This window comes from Musca autumnalis, unplaced genomic scaffold, assembly GCF_047663935.1.
Source record: "Musca autumnalis isolate F117 unplaced genomic scaffold, ASM4766393v1 scaffold_1, whole genome shotgun sequence".
Lineage (NCBI taxonomy): Eukaryota > Metazoa > Arthropoda > Insecta > Diptera > Muscidae > Musca > Musca autumnalis.
Window position 1 is genome coordinate 21696382 of NW_027411644.1, and position 19144 is coordinate 21715525.

At 28.3% G+C, this 19144-nt stretch overlaps 1 protein-coding gene across 1 annotated transcript in view; it reads right to left on the reverse strand.

The window, feature by feature from the left end:
* side-VI (sidestep VI transmembrane protein) overlaps positions 1-19144 on the reverse strand; it is a 456009-nt gene that overhangs the window by 31182 nt on the left and 405683 nt on the right. The window contains 1 exon segment of the mRNA XM_073969507.1: positions 7845-8007. Within this exon segment, the coding sequence (XP_073825608.1) occupies positions 7845-8007 (163 nt within the window).

Here is a 19144-nt window from a genome sequence, read left to right on the forward strand (position 1 = left end):
CAAGACCATTTATCAGCAAGATTTGCAGATATTTGCAGCTAAATTTTGGTTATTCGGAATCTAGGGAGTCCAATTTAATTATTAAAAAAATAACTGGACCGAACCTCGGTGGACCTTTGTAGTTACGCTCCATCCAACAAAAGTATATTGCACTAAAAACATACAAAAAATAATAATTTTTAAAAATTTATTGCTTTATAACTATGTAACTTCAGGCCCCAAACATTTTATTTTAATTTAACTTAAACCCTCCCCTATCAATAAAAAATAAACTTTGTTTAGTTTTATTACGAATTTATTTAACAATTAAACAAATATGAGATCAGGTTTTTAGCAACAATTTTATTAAAATCTGATCCGTCAAAATTTCTTGCACTTGACACTGAATAACTGAGTGAATATTTACAACAACAAAAAAGTAAAAACAAAATCTTAGTCTGCAGAGTGTCTGTAATCGATATAATGGAAAACATTTCGCAATTTTATACTTTGATTTTTTGACTTTCGCGCCGCTAGATCAATGATTTCGCCCTCTGTGGGCCGGTGCGAACTTTTTATACTCTCCATTACGAACTGTATTGAAGAAAATAACAAACAAAAAAAAAACATTGTTCCACAACATCCCACACGGGATAAGGGAGACTTATCTCTGAAGAAAATAACAATTACTTTTTTATATTCATCATTTTCTGGTGGAGTTTTTCTACCCATTGAGATTCTAAAATATCACCTTATAAGAAAAAATGAAGCAAAGCCCTTTAAAGGATCTCACATGGGGCGTCATCGTTTTCTTTTCAAAACATGGACCAATATTTAAAATTTTTCGAATTCAGCTTTTGTGTCCTCTGACAACACGGTGGTCGATAAAATTATTCACATTGGTGGAAAAAATTATCCACAGTGGTAGATAAAATTATTCAAAGCAGTGCATAAAATTATCCTAATTAATGGGTAAAATTTTCAACATTGTTGGATACAAATTACATCATTTTGACAAGAAAGCCTCGAAATAAATAAAATTGGCAAATCGGTACATGGGGCTGGAACTCGGATATACATACATGGACAGTTTCTTGCGAGTATGTTTTCTATCTTCCGGAAACACAAAATTCCAATTAACAAGTAATTCTGCAGAAAAATGTGATTAAATCTTCTCCTTATATGGGAGCTATACCAAAACATGGACCAATACTGACTGATATTTGCAAGGGATGTTCTGTACCTGTTATAATATCTTGTACCCCTAGCGAAGACTAAATGCGAAAATTCAGAAGATCGTTCAAAGAGGGCCGTATCAAACGACGGCATGTACCGCGAAATTTCTGAAATAAAGTTTTGTAACTGCAGCGAAGATTCCGGTTGAATAATGTGTCTTAAACTAACAAATTACCGAAAATTTAGGGGTACCATTGGGCCATATATGAAGATGTGGACATATACTGACATTTCTTGTGGAAAGTTTTATATGGGATATTGAGACCACAACCTTCAAAATACCGTTCTATAGGGGCTATATGAAAACGTTGACCTATACCGACAAATAAGTTATGTACCGACAACGAGGCCACAACCATAAAAATACCGAAAATCGGGAGGTACCGTTCTATTGGGGCTATATCAAAACGAAGTTTCTATAATAGAAACTTCTATACCTACTCAGCTTACATTTTTTCCTATTGCTCTGATTTCCGATTTTTTTCTGAGATTTTCTGAATATTTTTTTTAGAAATTTGCCTATTTCTCTAATTTTATCCTAGAAATTGGACCGATTTTTTTTAAGTGCCCAAGAATTTTTTCCGATTTTTTTTTTTTTTTCAGAAAATCTAAACTTTTCTCTGAATTTTTCCAGAATTTCTTTCCGAATTCGGACCGATTTTCTTCACAAAATCTAAATTTTCCACCGAATTTTCCAAATTTTTTTCCGAATTCGGACCGAATTCCGCAACAAAATCTGATTTTTTCTCCGAAATTTCCAAGAATTTACCTCCTAATTCGGACCGAATTCATAGCGAAACTCAATTTTTTTTAGAATTTCCTTAGAAAATTCTTTCCGAATTCGGTGACCACATTCATGCAACTTTCGTACCCTATTCGGTACGAATTCGGCAACAGAATCGGAAGTTTTTCAGAAATTCTCCCAGAATTCGAAACGAATTCGGAAAAAAATTTTAGCTGGGTAATTATAAAGCTCTATTTTAGTATTAGTATTAGTATTAGTATTAGTATTAGTATTAGTATTAGTATTAGTATTAGTATTAGTATTAGTATTAGTATTAGTATTAGTATTAGTATTAGTATTAGTATTAGTATTAGTATTAGTATTAGTATTAGTATTAGTATTAGTATTAGTATTAGTATTAGTATTAGTATTAGTATTAGTATTAGTATTAGTATTAGTATTAGTATTAGTATTAGTATTAGTATTAGTATTAGTATTAGTATTAGTATTAGTATTAGTATTAGTATTAGTATTAGTATTAGTATTAGTATTAGTATTAGTATTAGTATTAGTATTAGTATTAGTATTAGTATTAGTATTAGTATTAGTATTAGTATTAGTATTAGTATTAGTATTAGTATTAGTATTAGTATTAGTATTAGTATTAGTATTAGTATTAGTATTAGTATTAGTATTAGTATTAGTATTAGTATTAGTATTAGTATTAGTATTAGTATTAGTATTAGTATTAGTATTAGTATTAGTATTAGTATTAGTATTAGTATTAGTATTAGTATTAGTATTAGTATTAGTATTAGTATTAGTATTAGTATTAGTATTAGTATTAGTATTAGTATTAGTATTAGTATTAGTATTAGTATTAGTATTAGTATTAGTATTAGTATTAGTATTAGTATTAGTATTAGTATTAGTATTAGTATTAGTATTAGTATTAGTATTAGTATTAGTATTAGTATTAGTATTAGTATTAGTATTAGTATTAGTATTAGTATTAGTATTAGTATTAGTATTAGTATTAGTATTAGTATTAGTATTAGTATTAGTATTAGTATTAGTATTAGTATTAGTATTAGTATTAGTATTAGTATTAGTATTAGTATTAGTATTAGTATTAGTATTAGTATTAGTATTAGTATTAGTATTAGTATTAGTATTAGTATTAGTATTAGTATTAGTATTAGTATTAGTATTAGTATTAGTATTAGTATTAGTATTAGTATTAGTATTAGTATTAGTATTAGTATTAGTATTAGTATTAGTATTAGTATTAGTATTAGTATTAGTATTAGTATTAGTATTAGTATTAGTATTAGTATTAGTATTAGTATTAGTATTAGTATTAGTATTAGTATTAGTATTAGTATTAGTATTAGTATTAGTATTAGTATTAGTATTAGTATTAGTATTAGTATTAGTATTAGTATTAGTATTAGTATTAGTATTAGTATTAGTATTAGTATTAGTATTAGTATTAGTATTAGTATTAGTATTAGTATTAGTATTAGTATTAGTATTAGTATTAGTATTAGTATTAGTATTAGTATTAGTATTAGTATTAGTATTAGTATTAGTATTAGTATTAGTATTAGTATTAGTATTAGTATTAGTATTAGTATTAGTATTAGTATTAGTATTAGTATTAGTATTAGTGCCACTGTGGTGCAATGGTATGCACACCCGCCTTGCACGCTAAAGGTCGTGGGTTCGATTCCCAAGTCAGGCAACATAATTTGTGTTGGTGGTGGCAAAATACCCCTCAGTGATGTTGACGGTATTTCCTGAGTATTTCAGCCATGCAAAACTTCTCTACAAGTGGTGTCTTAGGACACGCCGCACAATGGTTCAAGAAACGATTTTCCTGGCCAAAAATCAAAATTTTGTTTTGTCACAGATATTTCATTTCTATATCGGATTCGATAGTAAACATATTGAAACTAAGGAATCCAAAATATTAAGTCAAAATATTGGAATGTGCGGGCGTGGGGTGGCCCAAAAGACGAACATTTTTCGCATGTTTGAGAAATACGTAATTTTTGCAAACTTCTGGAGAAAGAAATAGCTATTTCTCGGAAACTATAACAGATATTGCGCTCATTGTTTTTTTGTTAGGTAGGTAGGATTGTGGCCTTTAAAAATAATTAAACAAATCACAGTAGCGTTTACACAACATGAGCTATTTTATTTTTCCTCAGGTACTAAATTTTATGAAATTCTAAATTTATTGGACTAGAACTTTTGTGGAATAACATGGAAAAATGTTCTGTTTTCACAGAAAGATGCCCGAGAGTCTCCTCTTTCAGCTCGTATATACTTTTGCTCTCGTTCCGTCCGTTTAACACTTTTTTAAATTTATTGGAATTACATGGGTTTTTACCCATGTTTTTTCATACCATTTTCATACCCATATGAATTACAGCTTTTTACACAAACTAACATTTTTTTGGAGTATATGAGTTTTTATATGAGTTATATAAGTTTTATGAAAACCGAAGGAGTATTTATTTTTTTAAATTTTAAAAAAAAATTAAATTCTTCGTAATTTTTTTTTTAAATTTGTGAAAAAAAAGTTTTAAATTTTTTTTCGAAATGTTTGTTTGTTTTTTGGTATTTTTACCTTTAATATATAATATATAAGAAGATATAAAAAATACAAAAACGCTTATATTTTGATGAAAAATTTTAAAAAAATCAAAAGTTTAACTTTGACCTTGAATTCCTTTGCAGCTACCAGACGGAATTTGGCCGCTTATAATTCACAAGAAAGCTGATTGTGTTATCTGTCTTACAAAAGAAGAGTTGTGAAAATATCTCTATCCGTTCAAAAGTTACAGAATTTTGACCAGGAAAAAACTATTCTGAACCATTGTGCGCCGTTCGGACTCGGCAATAAGCAGTAGGTCCCATACCATTGAGCTAATATGAATCGGGGTGCACTCATTGATATGAGAGAAGTCTCCCTTGTCCCGCCCGGGATGCTTGTGGAATAATTAGTATTAGTATACATACATGTGTGTATCATGAATGATCATAACAAATTTAGTTAGGATATGGCTAGTTACTTCGATTTAATGGTTTAATTTAGTCAATTTTGTGAATAGCTGCCATCATTATAGTATTTAGGGCCATGCCAAAATCATGGATGTTAGGACTCGTATGTCAGATATATATTCACTGCAAAATAGCCGTAGACTATCCCGCTTTTTCGCATACAATATCAGGAACCTATGATTTATCCTGATGACGTTATTTTAGTTTATAGTACTAAAATACGTAATTTTACAAAGTCCTATCTGGGTTATCAATATTTTCCCTATATATATATCACCAAAGATATTTCAAAAACAGTTTGGGTCGAGCACACATGATCTTTTGAAAGAACTTATTATGAAAAAACATCAATACAATATGTTTTGTGACCGCAGATAACGAAAATGCGAATAAAAACGGTAGATATGGTCCTAAATCATATATATGTAAAAAGCGAAAGCTTCTGGAGATGTTAAATATTATAGCTACAATTTTCTTTTGTTCATATACTCATAATGAAATTCGATTTGGAACATTTTTTCTTTTGACACAATCCCCAAAAAGTTAGGTATTTTAGGAGATTTTGACTCAGTATGGAATAAATTTTAATTAAGAGTCTAAAATTTTAACAAATAATTTCTACCTATAATATCTTATTTTGCAACGTCATTTTCTTAACAGAGTATTTTACTTAGAAATTTAGTTTGTTCTGGGACTTACAGAGAAATTTTGTGTAGAATATTTCTTCTTTTAACACCTTTCGTCTAAAACTAAATTTTATGTTACTTTCATGCATCAACTCGAAAAAAGAACAAAACAAATTTATCCATAAATATTTTGATTTTTTGTTGGAAAATTTGATGTATATATTTTCTTGATATATATTGTAAATACATATTTCATTTATTTGAAGACTTATATTGAAATTTGATTGAGAATATTTTTGTCTTTGACATCTTCTATCTAGAATGAAGTTTGGTGGGACAAAACTTAATAAACTCAGATAAAGTACAACATTAACCCTAAAACGTGATTTTACTTTTGGCAGAGTCCTGGCGTTTAGGTATAATTTAGAGTTTTAGTGTATTCGGGGACCTATAGTAAAATTGTATGAAAAATAATTTTGTAGAATATTTTGATCTGATACGACCTCATTTTAAAGGAGTTTTTAAACGTTTTTAAAAAAATGGAACAAAAAGACCCCTTCAGTGACTCGCATGAGGGTTAATTATTTTTATAAAAAGATACCTCGCATTGTTGTCAGTAATATTGCCAAAGACACTTTATACCTAAAATGCAAGGATTCCACGGAATCTGATGTCGAATATTTCAAAACCTGTAGAAATGGGCGGAACTTGCCACGCCTATTTAGGTTACTTCCTACGTGTCTTCTTTTTTTCGATCCTCTTTTATAATCTGGCCGAATTTTTTTGTAATTATTTATTGTGTTGTACAGTGTTATTATTATTAGTAATAGTATTCGTCTTCTGTGGCACCCATATGTTTGCTGTCCTGATAATGGTTCTCATAATTTACTCAACCGGACTTAATACACTTATTAAAAATGGCAAGAGTAACATCTTTCAAAGCATTTAACATTGAAAACATGAATTTATATTATCAAATATTTCATACCAATTTATAAAATCTTTTCTTTCAATTTAAATTCTCAATTTGAGATTTTTTACCAAAGTAAATAAAACTATACAAATTCTGAATTAACTAAATTTATTCAAGTAAATAAAATTTCATAGAAATTTATTTGAAAAATAGGCAACAACAAAAACGCAAAGAAAATATTTATCACAAATTCCATATTTTGGACATACATAAATCGAATGCAGATGTAAATTTGCAATTTAATAAAAATATTATGTTTTACATACAAATTTATATGTTTGAATTTCAAGGGACAGTCTGAGTGAACTGTGAAATATATTTAGTAGCATTGCAAAATAACTTGACATCCTACACACATTACTTCCTCACCCGTAAAATTGAAAATTTTTGGATTACTAAAATATGTGGCCTGCTTTAAGGGGAAATATAACCCAATACGAGTACACCCAGCTTGTGTCCACATTGCTGATATAAATATTAAAAACTGACAAATATTTCTGTTTAAAGTCATCAAATGTTTCTATTCTGTTTATTTTCTTGTTTTTTTTTATGGAATGTATAAAACATTATTGAGAATTTCTATTTTGTTTATTTGATCTTGTTTTTTTTTTTTGTAGAATGATTACAAATTATTGGGAATTCAGTCGTTATGTTTTCATTTCTATTTATAAAGAGGAACAGAAGTCAATTAAAATTCTTAAATAAAAAAATATATATATTCATACATATGTATGTATAACACACATACATAAATCCATAGAACTACATTTGATATTTTTAATTGAATTGCTTATAAAGTCCAAGAACTGGAAAATAAATAAACATTGATGAAATAAATTGGATAAATATTAAAAAAAAATATTATACATACATACATATGTTGAAAACTTAAATATGTTATAGGGGCAGAAGTGCACTAATAAAGCTCTCAATTCGTGTAAAATGCACATATTTGTGTTTTATAAAATTTTTGATTTTTATGGATTTGAGATATGTACATCAGAAGGTAATGTATAAATCAATTTTCCACCTAGAAAGCTTAAAGTTACTTAGAGCTTCCTCAACTGAAGGCACACTTCATTAGTCACCACTACTTAGGTGGAACTCTACAGTACCCCCGACATATTGATTTAATACTAAATATGTATCCCACACATACCCTTTTCATTTATATTTATTTTAAATATTATTTATTTTCTTCCTGCCTCCCTCTCTCTCTTCTCCTTCTCGAACTTACCTTCAAGGCAATAGACTTCCAATGAATCAGAGGTTTGATTTACGACCGTACAATTGGATGGCATTTCTGGTTTACCGGCTGCTATTAAATGAAATACACAGGGTTCCTTTTGTTGGCCCACATTGTTATCGGCCCAACACATAATGGTGCCAAAGTCCATTTCCTGTAAAAAAACAACAATAACAAAATAGAAAAAGAAATATTCAATGAGTGAAAGATGAATGAACAAAAGCCACAACACAAAGGAAGTCAGGATACAAAAAAATACCATCACTAACTGAATTAAACGAAAAAAATAACAATAACAAAAAAATGTATTCTTTTTCTTTGTTATTGTTAAAAATATTTAACACACCCACACATATGTTTTCACTTGAACACACAACAACAATTTATTGTTGTTAAATGGCAACGAAAAAAAGTTATTAAAATCATTTCCTTTTTTGGAGAGGAAGGGAAGTGCACAGTCCCCACACCAGTGTTTTTGTAACCACTGCACTTTGTCCACTACTGAACAGGCAGCCACAAAAGTTTGTCCAAGTACAAAATTGTTTTTTTTTTCGAGCATTATTTTTCTGTTCTGTAATTATATTATTAAACTTTAAAAAATAAAAAAAAATGTTTCGGCTTTTACAGAACTTTGAATTGCTGTTATTAAAGTTAGTGAATAGCCGCATCACAAAAGTTGCCAAACTATGATGAGTGAATTTTGGCTGCACACACACACACACATAATTACTTTTGCAAAATGTTGTAAGCACTTGGCAATATAATTTTGACAGCCCTGGCAGGCAGGCCAACACCACAAAGTGTAAAACTGTTGTGTTGTAATTGTCGTTGTTTTGTGTTTTTGTATTCGTTTTTTTTTTGTTCTGCTGTATTAAGGAAGTAAATTAAAAATTAAAAACATAAAATATGGGTCAAATACTTGTAGAGGGTTTGCGGCCTGGGTAGTTACGTGTTAAACAAGTTAAAAATTGTATTTTGCGGCCTTTGTAAAAAAGGCGAACAATTAACACAATTAGCATAACAAATAATAAAAAAAGCTCAGAGATGTAATGAAACCAATTTCGAGGATCACAGAAATTTCGTAAACATGTAAATTGTTTCCAAAAGAAACGAAAAGAACCACAAAAACGTGTCTTTTTCCAACGAATATCTTTTTATGGGCCAGTAAACCAAGGTATTTGTAAGAAGCTTCGAAATGCGTAAAATAGCCAGAAATATTGGTTTTTGGAACTGATCATAACAACAAGAAAATATTTCAGAATAACCAAATGCTTATTTCGTGAATTTCTAAAGATCATTTTTTTAAACTCGTGGATTTTTAAAGAAAATACTTTTTTAAATTCGCTGATTTTTTAAAAAAAATATTTTTTTAAAAATTCGTGAATTTCTGAAGTGCATTTTTTTAAACTCGAGGATTTTGAAAGAATATTCATTTTTTAAATTAGCTGATTTAAAAAAAAAAAAATATTTTTTTTTCAAAGTTCGTGAATTTCTAAAGTGCATTTTTTAAACTCCTGGATTTTTAAAGAATATACTTTTTTAAATTCGTTGATTTTTTTTTTAAATATGTTTGATAATTGTTGGATGTTACAGTGTTTTTTTTTACCCTGCTTTGTTGTCTTTTTTAGTTCAAATCTAGTAACTCATTTTTAACACAGTTGCAGTTGACCGACTAAAACTTTGCACAATTTTCAGATTTGGATGACAATACATGAATGTGAAACCAAAACCAATATGGGTCCATTTTTTCCTATAGCCCCCATATAGCGGCACCACCCGATTTCAGGTATTTTGAGGATTTTATGTTCATTTTTAGACCGAACTGGCTTCAACTTTGCATTTGGAGTTCCCAATGGTACAGAAACTTCCGCACAAAAAAATTTTAGACATAGGACCAGCTTTTGGTACATGCCCCATATAACGGTACTACCCCATTTCAGGCAATTTTAAGTTTTTATCCACATGTTCAGCCTAAATTGGCTGTATTTTGGTTATGGTCAGTGGCCAAAAATTTATTTACTAAGAATTTAAAAAAAATACTAATGTAAAAAAATAAGTTTCAGTGTTTTATTTATAAATGCTTAGCCTCAATAAGTTTATTCTTCCTAATGATGGAATCTCTCAAATAAAACGTTTGCATTAAAAATGATGACAAAATTAAACGGCAAGCGTTTTATTTGAGAGGTTCCATTATGAGGAAGAATATACTTATTGCCGCAAAGCGTTTATAAATAAAACACTGAAACTTAATTCTTTTTAATATTTTTTTAAAGAATATAAATTTATACGATACGATAATGTTTAAGGAATATTTTTCAAAATTCGATAATGTTTAAGGAATAGTTTTGTCTAAATTCGTGGATTTTTTAACGAATATTTATTTCAAAAGAAAATTAAAAATATTTAAATAACCATTTTGAAATAACAATTCTTTAAAAAAATCCACGAATTTTAAAAAAAAAATTCCTTAAAAGTATCGAATTTAAAAATTAAAAAAAAAATTGAAAAATAGTATTTAAAAATCTTTGAAATTTTAAAAGATATACTTTAGAAAATCCACGATTTTTCAAAAAATATTCATATTAATATTCAAATATTTTCAAAAAATAACGAATTTTGAAAAAAATATTCTGTAGAAAATTCAAGAATTTTGAAGAAAATGTCTAAAAAAATTACGGATTTTAAAGAAAAATTCTCTCAAAAAATTGACAGGGAAAAATTCTCTCAAAATTTTTAACAAAAATTCTGTACACATTTTGAAAAAAAAATCCACAAATTTAAAAAAAAATTAAAATATCGACAATTTTGAAAACAAAAATAATCTGTAAAAATCAACGAATTATAAAAATATTCTTTAAAAAAACACGAATTTGGAAAAATATATTCTTTAAAAAATCCAATGATTTAAACCAGGGTTTCGGAGTCGGAGTCGGAGTCTGAGTCGGAAAAAATAACTCGACTCCGACTCCGGGCAAATTTTTTTCCACGTTATAGAAACATAAGATTAAATTTGGAACAAGAACATATTTTTAAATCATTATTTATTTTAAAAGAAAATTATATGAAAACATATATGCAAATGGTATTTTATACTAATTTAAAGGACAATTCACAGGATATTTACTATCCTCTGAAGTGTAGTCTATTCCTATTTTGTTGATCCAAATGATTCTTTACATTTTTGCAAACAAAGGTAAAGTTCTATGACAATAAAATTAAGATTGGACCTTTAACCTCTTTCGTCAGAAGTCTTACTGGTCTTCTCACAAAAGTCTATTGGTATTCTCATCCTGTTTTTTATGAGAAATCATCCTTGTCCTCTATTAAAGACATTGTGGTCTCTATGTATTTCGGTAATAATCTATTAACTATATATGAAATTCAGATTAAATTCGTTGTTTGTCAACGACAGATTCATCCCTCCATAACTCAGAAGTCTGACAAACGGCGAATCTTTCTTCTCGGATTCTTTATGAGGGCATTAGATGAAGACAGTCAAATAACCAGATCTGTTCGCCAGGAACAGACATAGTTCATGTGTATCCGAGTTTTCTACACAATCAACAGCATATGAAGAAAAGACAAAATTTTTTAGTTTTCCATAAAAAAAAATTAAAAATTTTTTTTAAGCTACATGAAAGATTTTTGGTACATAGATTGGGAAAAAAATCCCATTCTTAAATCTGTTCGAGATACTAATTTTGGTTGTTGCGCGCAAAAGTTATGGCGGTTTCAATTCTGATAAAAAGAAAAAATCTTTAAAAGACTCTAATCATTATATTGAGAAACTCTCTTTATTAGGGGCTCCCTACATACTATATGTTTACTGAGGTCCCATAACTTTAGTGAAAAAGTTGTAAATTTTCGCGGAAATTAGGAAAACATTCAAAACAATTGGTAGTTTACAACTTGTTCTAATAAAATTCAAGCTGTTTATGCATCTGAAAAATATATAAAAAATATGTACGTAATCTAAACATCGCGAAGATTCAAATGAAACCAAAACTATACAAATCCGTTTAGCGGTTTGCATATTATAGCAAAAAACAAAAAATATATTGAGGAAATTTATAAAATTTTTGTAAGAGAAAATATTTATTAAAATTTATTTTGTGAGTTAGTTGAACAAAATGTAAGAAAAATAGGTCGGAGTTTTTCTTCTATTTTAGTTAAATTTCACGCAATAAATCACATTTTTTATTCTAATCACTTCTCGAAAACACGCTAACATCTAGCAGAAGATATGGATATCTATCAAATAAATGTTAGGTTCCTTTAAATGGGGTATAATCTTGAAATAATATTGTATCGGGTAATGTTCATTTTGAAATGCGTGTAAATCGCGAAATCCTCAAAATCACTTGATGCGCATGCGGTTTACCAATACAGCGAATTCTTCTCTTTTAATTTGTACACATTTGCCAGGATTTACTTTGGCCATTTAGATGTAGCATCGTCTGCAGTTTAGTGTGCAACAAACTGTATAACGCTTATATTTTGCACAAAGTGCATACACTTTTTATGCGCATCCGATTTCACTATCAACCGTGAAAAAATACATCGATCTAAACATATTTCAATAAAATCCATCAAGAACCGTGGATGTAGCATCACACAGTATTTTTTGGATAAATCGGATACAGCTCCCATGCCACTAAATTTTTCAAACCGCTGTTTTCGCACAAACGCGAGTGATGATTCACTTTCTTCATTGAAATGGAAACGATCCACATAACACGCGAATTAGTCAGCGATATTTTGAAAAACATTTTTCGCAAATTTTTCAATGTTTGCAGTAGCCATTTCCGCCGTTCTAGTAGATGGATTTTTACGATCTGTGATTCATATGATCCGGATCGTCGAAAAACTAAAATATCGCGGGATACCAGCACACTCAAAACGATATTGTAAATACTGTACCCAAAAAATAGGTTTTTTAGAAAAAATATCGCACTAAATTTTGACCTTGGGCAGTAGATTACTCTGCTGCTGTGTGGGCTACATACTTAATATACATATCAGATTATGCGAAATCGCGAGTTCTTTAGTCCTATAATTGGTTTTTCGAAATATCCGAATGCGCGTCCCAGTTACATAAAAAATACAAAAAACACCTGAAATCCGCTTCAAAATGTCAGCATCCATAAAAGGTGGATGCAGTGGAAATTTTGGAAAGTGATACATTAGAAGTGTAATCTTCATTTTGTATTCTCCTACTTTTACTTTGGACAGATGTCCGTCATTTGAATGGTTTAATCAGAAATCGAATAGCAATGTAAAAAACCTGTTTAGCTTCAACGTGTTTTTACCTATGTTTTTTCCTTTACGCGGTCGTAACTACCACGTAAATTAAATTTTTTTGCTAAATGTTTGAGCTTTGTACAAAAACATCTAAATTAATCCAGCAATAGTCATAGTTACTGGTAAACTACAATAGTTCGCGTATTATAATAGTGCAAACCTTGGCTTCATGGAAACTAAAAAATTTTGACTTTTCCTCATATACGAAATTCAATGAAATACATAACCATAGCGTTTTCATGAGAAAGCATCGGGTAAAAGTGACAAAGGACAATGGAAACATGACAATATCGATTTCTTGTCTTAGTGGACCGACCCTACATAACATTTTCCAAGCAACATTTTTGTAGAATATTTTTATGCTAATTTTTTCGTGTGCTAATTTTTCAGTTCCAGAAAACATATTTCAATAAAATTATCCACTCCACACCAAAGTTCAAAATGTGAGCGCTGAATTTTAGTATAAATAGCATAGCATAGAATATGTGATCAAATTTTTAAGTCGATCGGAACAATATTGCCATAGTATAAGCGTTGGATTGGAACAATTTATTTTATTTTGTATGCAGCAAATAAACTGTGTTTTTCTCGAAATCGGCCACCAAAATATATGACAATTGGTTTATCAGTTTTCGAGGTAGAGTTGGTTGGCACCGCAAAATGCTTTAATGAAAACAGGGTTTCGTAGACGGTCTAAAAACTTCGCAATATTTTTCGCTTTCAGATGACGCAAAAAGTTACGTAGTTTTCTCGGAAAAAAACATGAAAAATGGTTTTTATTGAGCTTTACAACTGGGGTTCTCCTTTTAAGGCTAAGCGCACTAAAATGTTGGGTTAGATCCAGTTTGATTTGCTTATAATTTTTATTGCATGTAGTCCTTGCCCCTTCATTTTCACATATTTTGAAAGCTTAAAGATTTTCTCACGCGCAAGAATTCCGTCCAGAATATACTCGTGCAAAAAAGGAAAAACCGACAAAAACTTACGAGTCGTCGGCTTTCCTTTTTCAGATGCATTATTGATCATTAAGCTCGATTTCCAACGAGAATTTAATTAAAAATGAATACTAAAAATGATCTTCTCCTAAAAATGCAAAATTTTCAAAAAAAAAAAACTTTCTAAATTGCTATTTTCAATGTAAGATTCGGCAGAAAAAATATTGATATGTTCGAATGTATTCGAACGAATTCCATTTCAAATGAATATGCAAGGAAAAATTAGCTCATTAGCCTATATAGGCCAAAATATAGGAAAAAGTTAAAAATGTGTGCACATTTTATTCATTTTTAGTGGTATAGGAATTCACTCTCGGAGTCGACCCGGAGTCGGAGTCGGAGCCGGAGTCGTGAAAAAAAACTGGTCTGGAGTCGGAGTCGGAGTCGAGCCAAAAATACCTCGACTCCGAAACCCTGATTTAAACAAAATATTCATCAAAACTCAAGAATTTTGAAAAAAATATTCCTTAAATGTCCACGAATTTTTAAAAAACTATTTTTTTTTTGAAAAATCCTCCAATCTAAAACTAACATTTTTTAAGAAATCAAAGAATTTAATAAAATATTGTTTAAAAAATCAAACAATATGGAGAAGTATTTTCTAAAAAGTTCACGAATTCAAACAAAACCATGAATTTAAAAACAAATATTCTTTAAAAAATCTGTAAATTTAAAAACTAAAAACATTCTTTAAACAATCCACGAATTTAAACAAAAAAATATTTTTTAAAACATCCACGAATTAAAAAAAATATTCTTTTAAAAATCCGCGAGTTTAAAAAAGCCACGAATTTAAAAAGAAAATTAAAAAACGCACGAATTAAAAAAAAACCTAAAAAATCCACAAATTAAAAAAATAATCCTTAAAAATTCACGAATTAAAAAAAATAACCCTTAAAAAATCCACCAACTTAAAAAGTATTCTTCAAAATATCCACGAATTTAAAAAATATTCTTTAAAAAATCCTCGAATTAAAAAATAATCGTTTAAATATCCATGAGAGTAGTAAATGTATAGTGTTTCTGGAACCGATCATGGCCCTATCGGCTAGGTTTTTGCATGAGCATAAATAAATTAAAAAAAAATTTTAAAATGTCCTCGAATTTTTAAAAAAAATATTCTTTAAAAATCGACGAATTTAATAATATATTCTTTATAAAATTAAAGAAAAATATTATATAAAATATCCACAAACTTAAAAAATGTTCTTCAAAATGTCTACTAATTTAAAAAAAAAAATCTTTAAAAAAATCATCGAATTAAAAATATACAATTTAAAATATTCACGATGAAAAAATATTCTTTAAATATTCTTAAAAAAAATTGACGAATTTAATTAAATAATAATTGTTCCACAAACATCCCATAAGGGACAAGGGAGACTTCTCTCATACCAATGAGTGCACCCCGATTCATATTAGCTCAATGATGTTTATTTACTGTTTATCACCGAGTCCGAACGGCGTGTCTAAGACACCACTTTTGTAGAGAAGTTTTACATGGCTGAAATACTCAGGAAATGTCGCCAACATTACTGAGGGGTATTTTGCCACCGTTGAAAAGTGTTTTGATATTGCCTGGCCGGGGAATCGAACCCACGTCCTTATGTGTGCAAGGCGGGTGTGCATACTATTGCACCACGGTGGCACCCAATAATAAAATAAAATAATAAAATAGTATTTATAAAATCCTCGAATTTTTGAAGAATATTTCTTTTAAAAATTCGTGGATTTTATAAAAAACATTTTAATAAATTCGTCGATTTTTAAAGAATATTTATTAAAAATTCGTTGATAAAGAATATTTTTTTTTTTAATTTGTGGATATATTAAAAATCTTTTTTTTTTTTAATTTGTGGATTTTTAAAGAATATTTTTTAAATTCAGGGATTTTTTGAAGAGCATTTTTTTAAATTCTTGGATTTCTATATATAAATTTTTTAATTCGTGGACTTTTAAAATTTGTTTTCTTAGACTTTTTAATTTGTGGATTTTTTTTAAAGAATATTTTTTGAATTCGTGGAGGTTTTAAAGAATAGTTTTTTTAATTCGTGAATTTTTTAATTTCGCGAATTTTTAAAAAAATATTTGTTGCTTTTTATTTTTTGAAATTTTGCCTGTTTGGGCGAAGATCATTTTTAATGATTTTTATAAATTTTCTCATTTTAGAGTTAAGCTTGATGATCGAAATTTTTGCAAGTGAAAAAGGAAAGCCAAGGACTCGAACCCACACAGTGAGCGGTTTCGCTGTTAGTTGGGCAGCTCTTGAGACATATCGACTGTGGAATGGCTTCTTTCTCCTAGAACTTTTAGTTTTTCAAATGTAAATGCAAAATAACGGAAATTTGGCCGTTGAATTGTATTTCTTCATGACAAACGCTTTTTTGCGCTTTGTTAAAGATTTTTTGTTTTAGTTAGCGAATTTTTTCTTCAAATTCATGGATTTTTAAATAACATTTTGTTAAATTGTACGATTTTTTAAATAATTTTATTTTTAAATTGGCTTTTATAAAGAATATTTATTAAAAATTGGTGCATTTTTAGGAATATATATTTCAAAATTCATGATTTTTAATGAATATTGGCTTCAAAATTCGTGGATTTTTTAAAGAATATATATTTTTAAAATTCGTGTTATTTAATAATATGTTTTTAATTCATGGATTTTTATAGATTATTTTTTCAAAATTGTGGATATATTAAAGATTTTTTTTCAAAATTCAAAGATATTTTTTTTTTAAATTCGTGGATTTTGTAAAGAATTTTTTCAAAATTCGTTCTTTTTTCTTTAATTTGTTTTTCATAAGCCGCGAATTTTTTGAAGGAATTTTCTTTAAAATTCGTGAATTTTTTTAAGACCTTTTCTTTAAACTTCGTGAATTTTCTAAAGAATTTTTTCAAAGTTCGTTATTTTTTTTAAATAAGGTTTCTTTTTTTCAAATTTGTTGGATTTTTTAAACATAAATTGTTTTGTTTATTGTTGAAGATTCAATCTCATTTTCGATTGCTTGAGTGGAGTATTCCCCCATTGGCTCAACTTCATTTATTACCCTCTATTACAGAGAGTAATATTTTTTAAAACGAACTGACAGTGTTGCAAAATTTTACTGATCGCTACCAATATCATGATTTCATCCCGGCGAAGGGAATTATCAATTGGCTTCTCAGTTTTTGAAATGATGCCTTTTTAGCGAAAAACCGAACTCTTTAAGTGTCTAGTATTCTCATATGAATGAGAATCACACTCACTTTTCGGCTTTTCCAAAGAAACACCAAAATCAAAATATTTTGCAACATGTCATAAATTTTTAATTTTTTTTTTTTAATTCAAAGATTTTTTAAAGAAAAATTTTATTTTTTTATTTCTTAGATTTTAAAAGAATATTATTTAAATTGTTTTATATTCATAGATTGTTAAAAGTTAATTTTTGTTCAAACTTTTTTATGAATATTTTTAATTTTTTTTAATTCATAGATTTTTAATTTATATTATTAATTTTTTAATTCGCGGTTTTTCCATGCAGTAGTTATTCAAAATTTGAAAATGTTTTAAAGAACATTTTTTATTTTCTTTTTAAATTTGTGTTTTTTAATGAATATTTTATTTAATTCAAAACTTTTTTTTTTCAAAGAGAAGTGTTTCAAAATTTGTGAATGTTTCAGAATAGAATATTGAATATTTTTTTAAAAATTGGTGAAATTTTAAAGAATATTTTTTTAAAAATTCGTGGATTTCTTAAACAATATTTCTTAAAAAGTCTGAGGAATTTTTAAAGTATATTTTTTTAAATGATTTGCTTGATTTTTGACTTTTTAATATTTTTTTTTTAAAAAGTCTTGGATTTTTCAAAACATATTCTTAAAAATCCGTAGAGTTTTTAAGAATTTTTTTTTTAAATTTATGGATTTTTTAAGAAGATATTTCAAAACTCGTATATTATTTAGATTTTTTTCAAAGATTCGTTGATTTTTTAAGTATAATTCGTGACATTTTAAAACATATTTTAAAAAAATCCTTTATTTTTTTAAAAGATATTTGTTTCAAAATTACCGAACTTTTTAAAGATTTTTCTCAAAATTCCTGTATTTTTAAATAATATTTTCTTCGAAATTCGTGTATTTGTTTATTTATTTATTTTTTCAAATTACTGACGTAAAAGTTAAATTCTTCATGTCAATTATTTGAACTTTCCGTTAGCTAAAACTCCCTCCTATTATCCATCCATCAATCCCTCTTTACACATATGTATATGTACACACATAGGGTATGCTTAATGCTTTTAAAATTAAATTTTTTACGGAAAACATATGCCTTCAATAAAACGTTACGCATTATTCCAATCAACCTTTAGCCCCTGCACCAGAAAGCAAATTTATATGTATGTGTGAGTGTAATAACATGAGTTGGCATACAACATTATTTAATTAGCATTACAATGTATTTGTATAGCTTCATCCTTATCATCATTATTCGAATAAACATCCTGGCTATTGAACAAATTTGTATTTTCCAAAGAATGCTGTTGGCATGCGGAATCAATGTCCTTTCAATTATGGATGCCGTGTACATATTGGCACCCCCCAACTTTTTCTTCCTACCCGTCCCTTCCTTCATCCGTGGCATGAAAAACAATCAATATCTATTTATAATCATGTCATGTAAAGGCACAGCGGAAGTTCAAATAAAAGCATGTTTAGTGAAAATAACAAAATATGGCAACGGATCTTGGCATCGCTGAGTTTAGAAGAACAACAACAATGTTTTACGCATTAAAGACTTTCTAAAACTTGCATTGTTCTGTAAATAGCGAAACAAGAAAAAGTTTTGGAATGAGTTTTCATGTGTGTGGTATTTATAATGAATGATGGGGAGATGTAGTCGAAATGAGTTCATATGTGTTACACATATATATATGTGTGTAGCTCGTTTTGCTTTTGACACTACTTGCTCATTACAAACGAACACTTCGCAAACCAATTGCCAAGTGATTGATT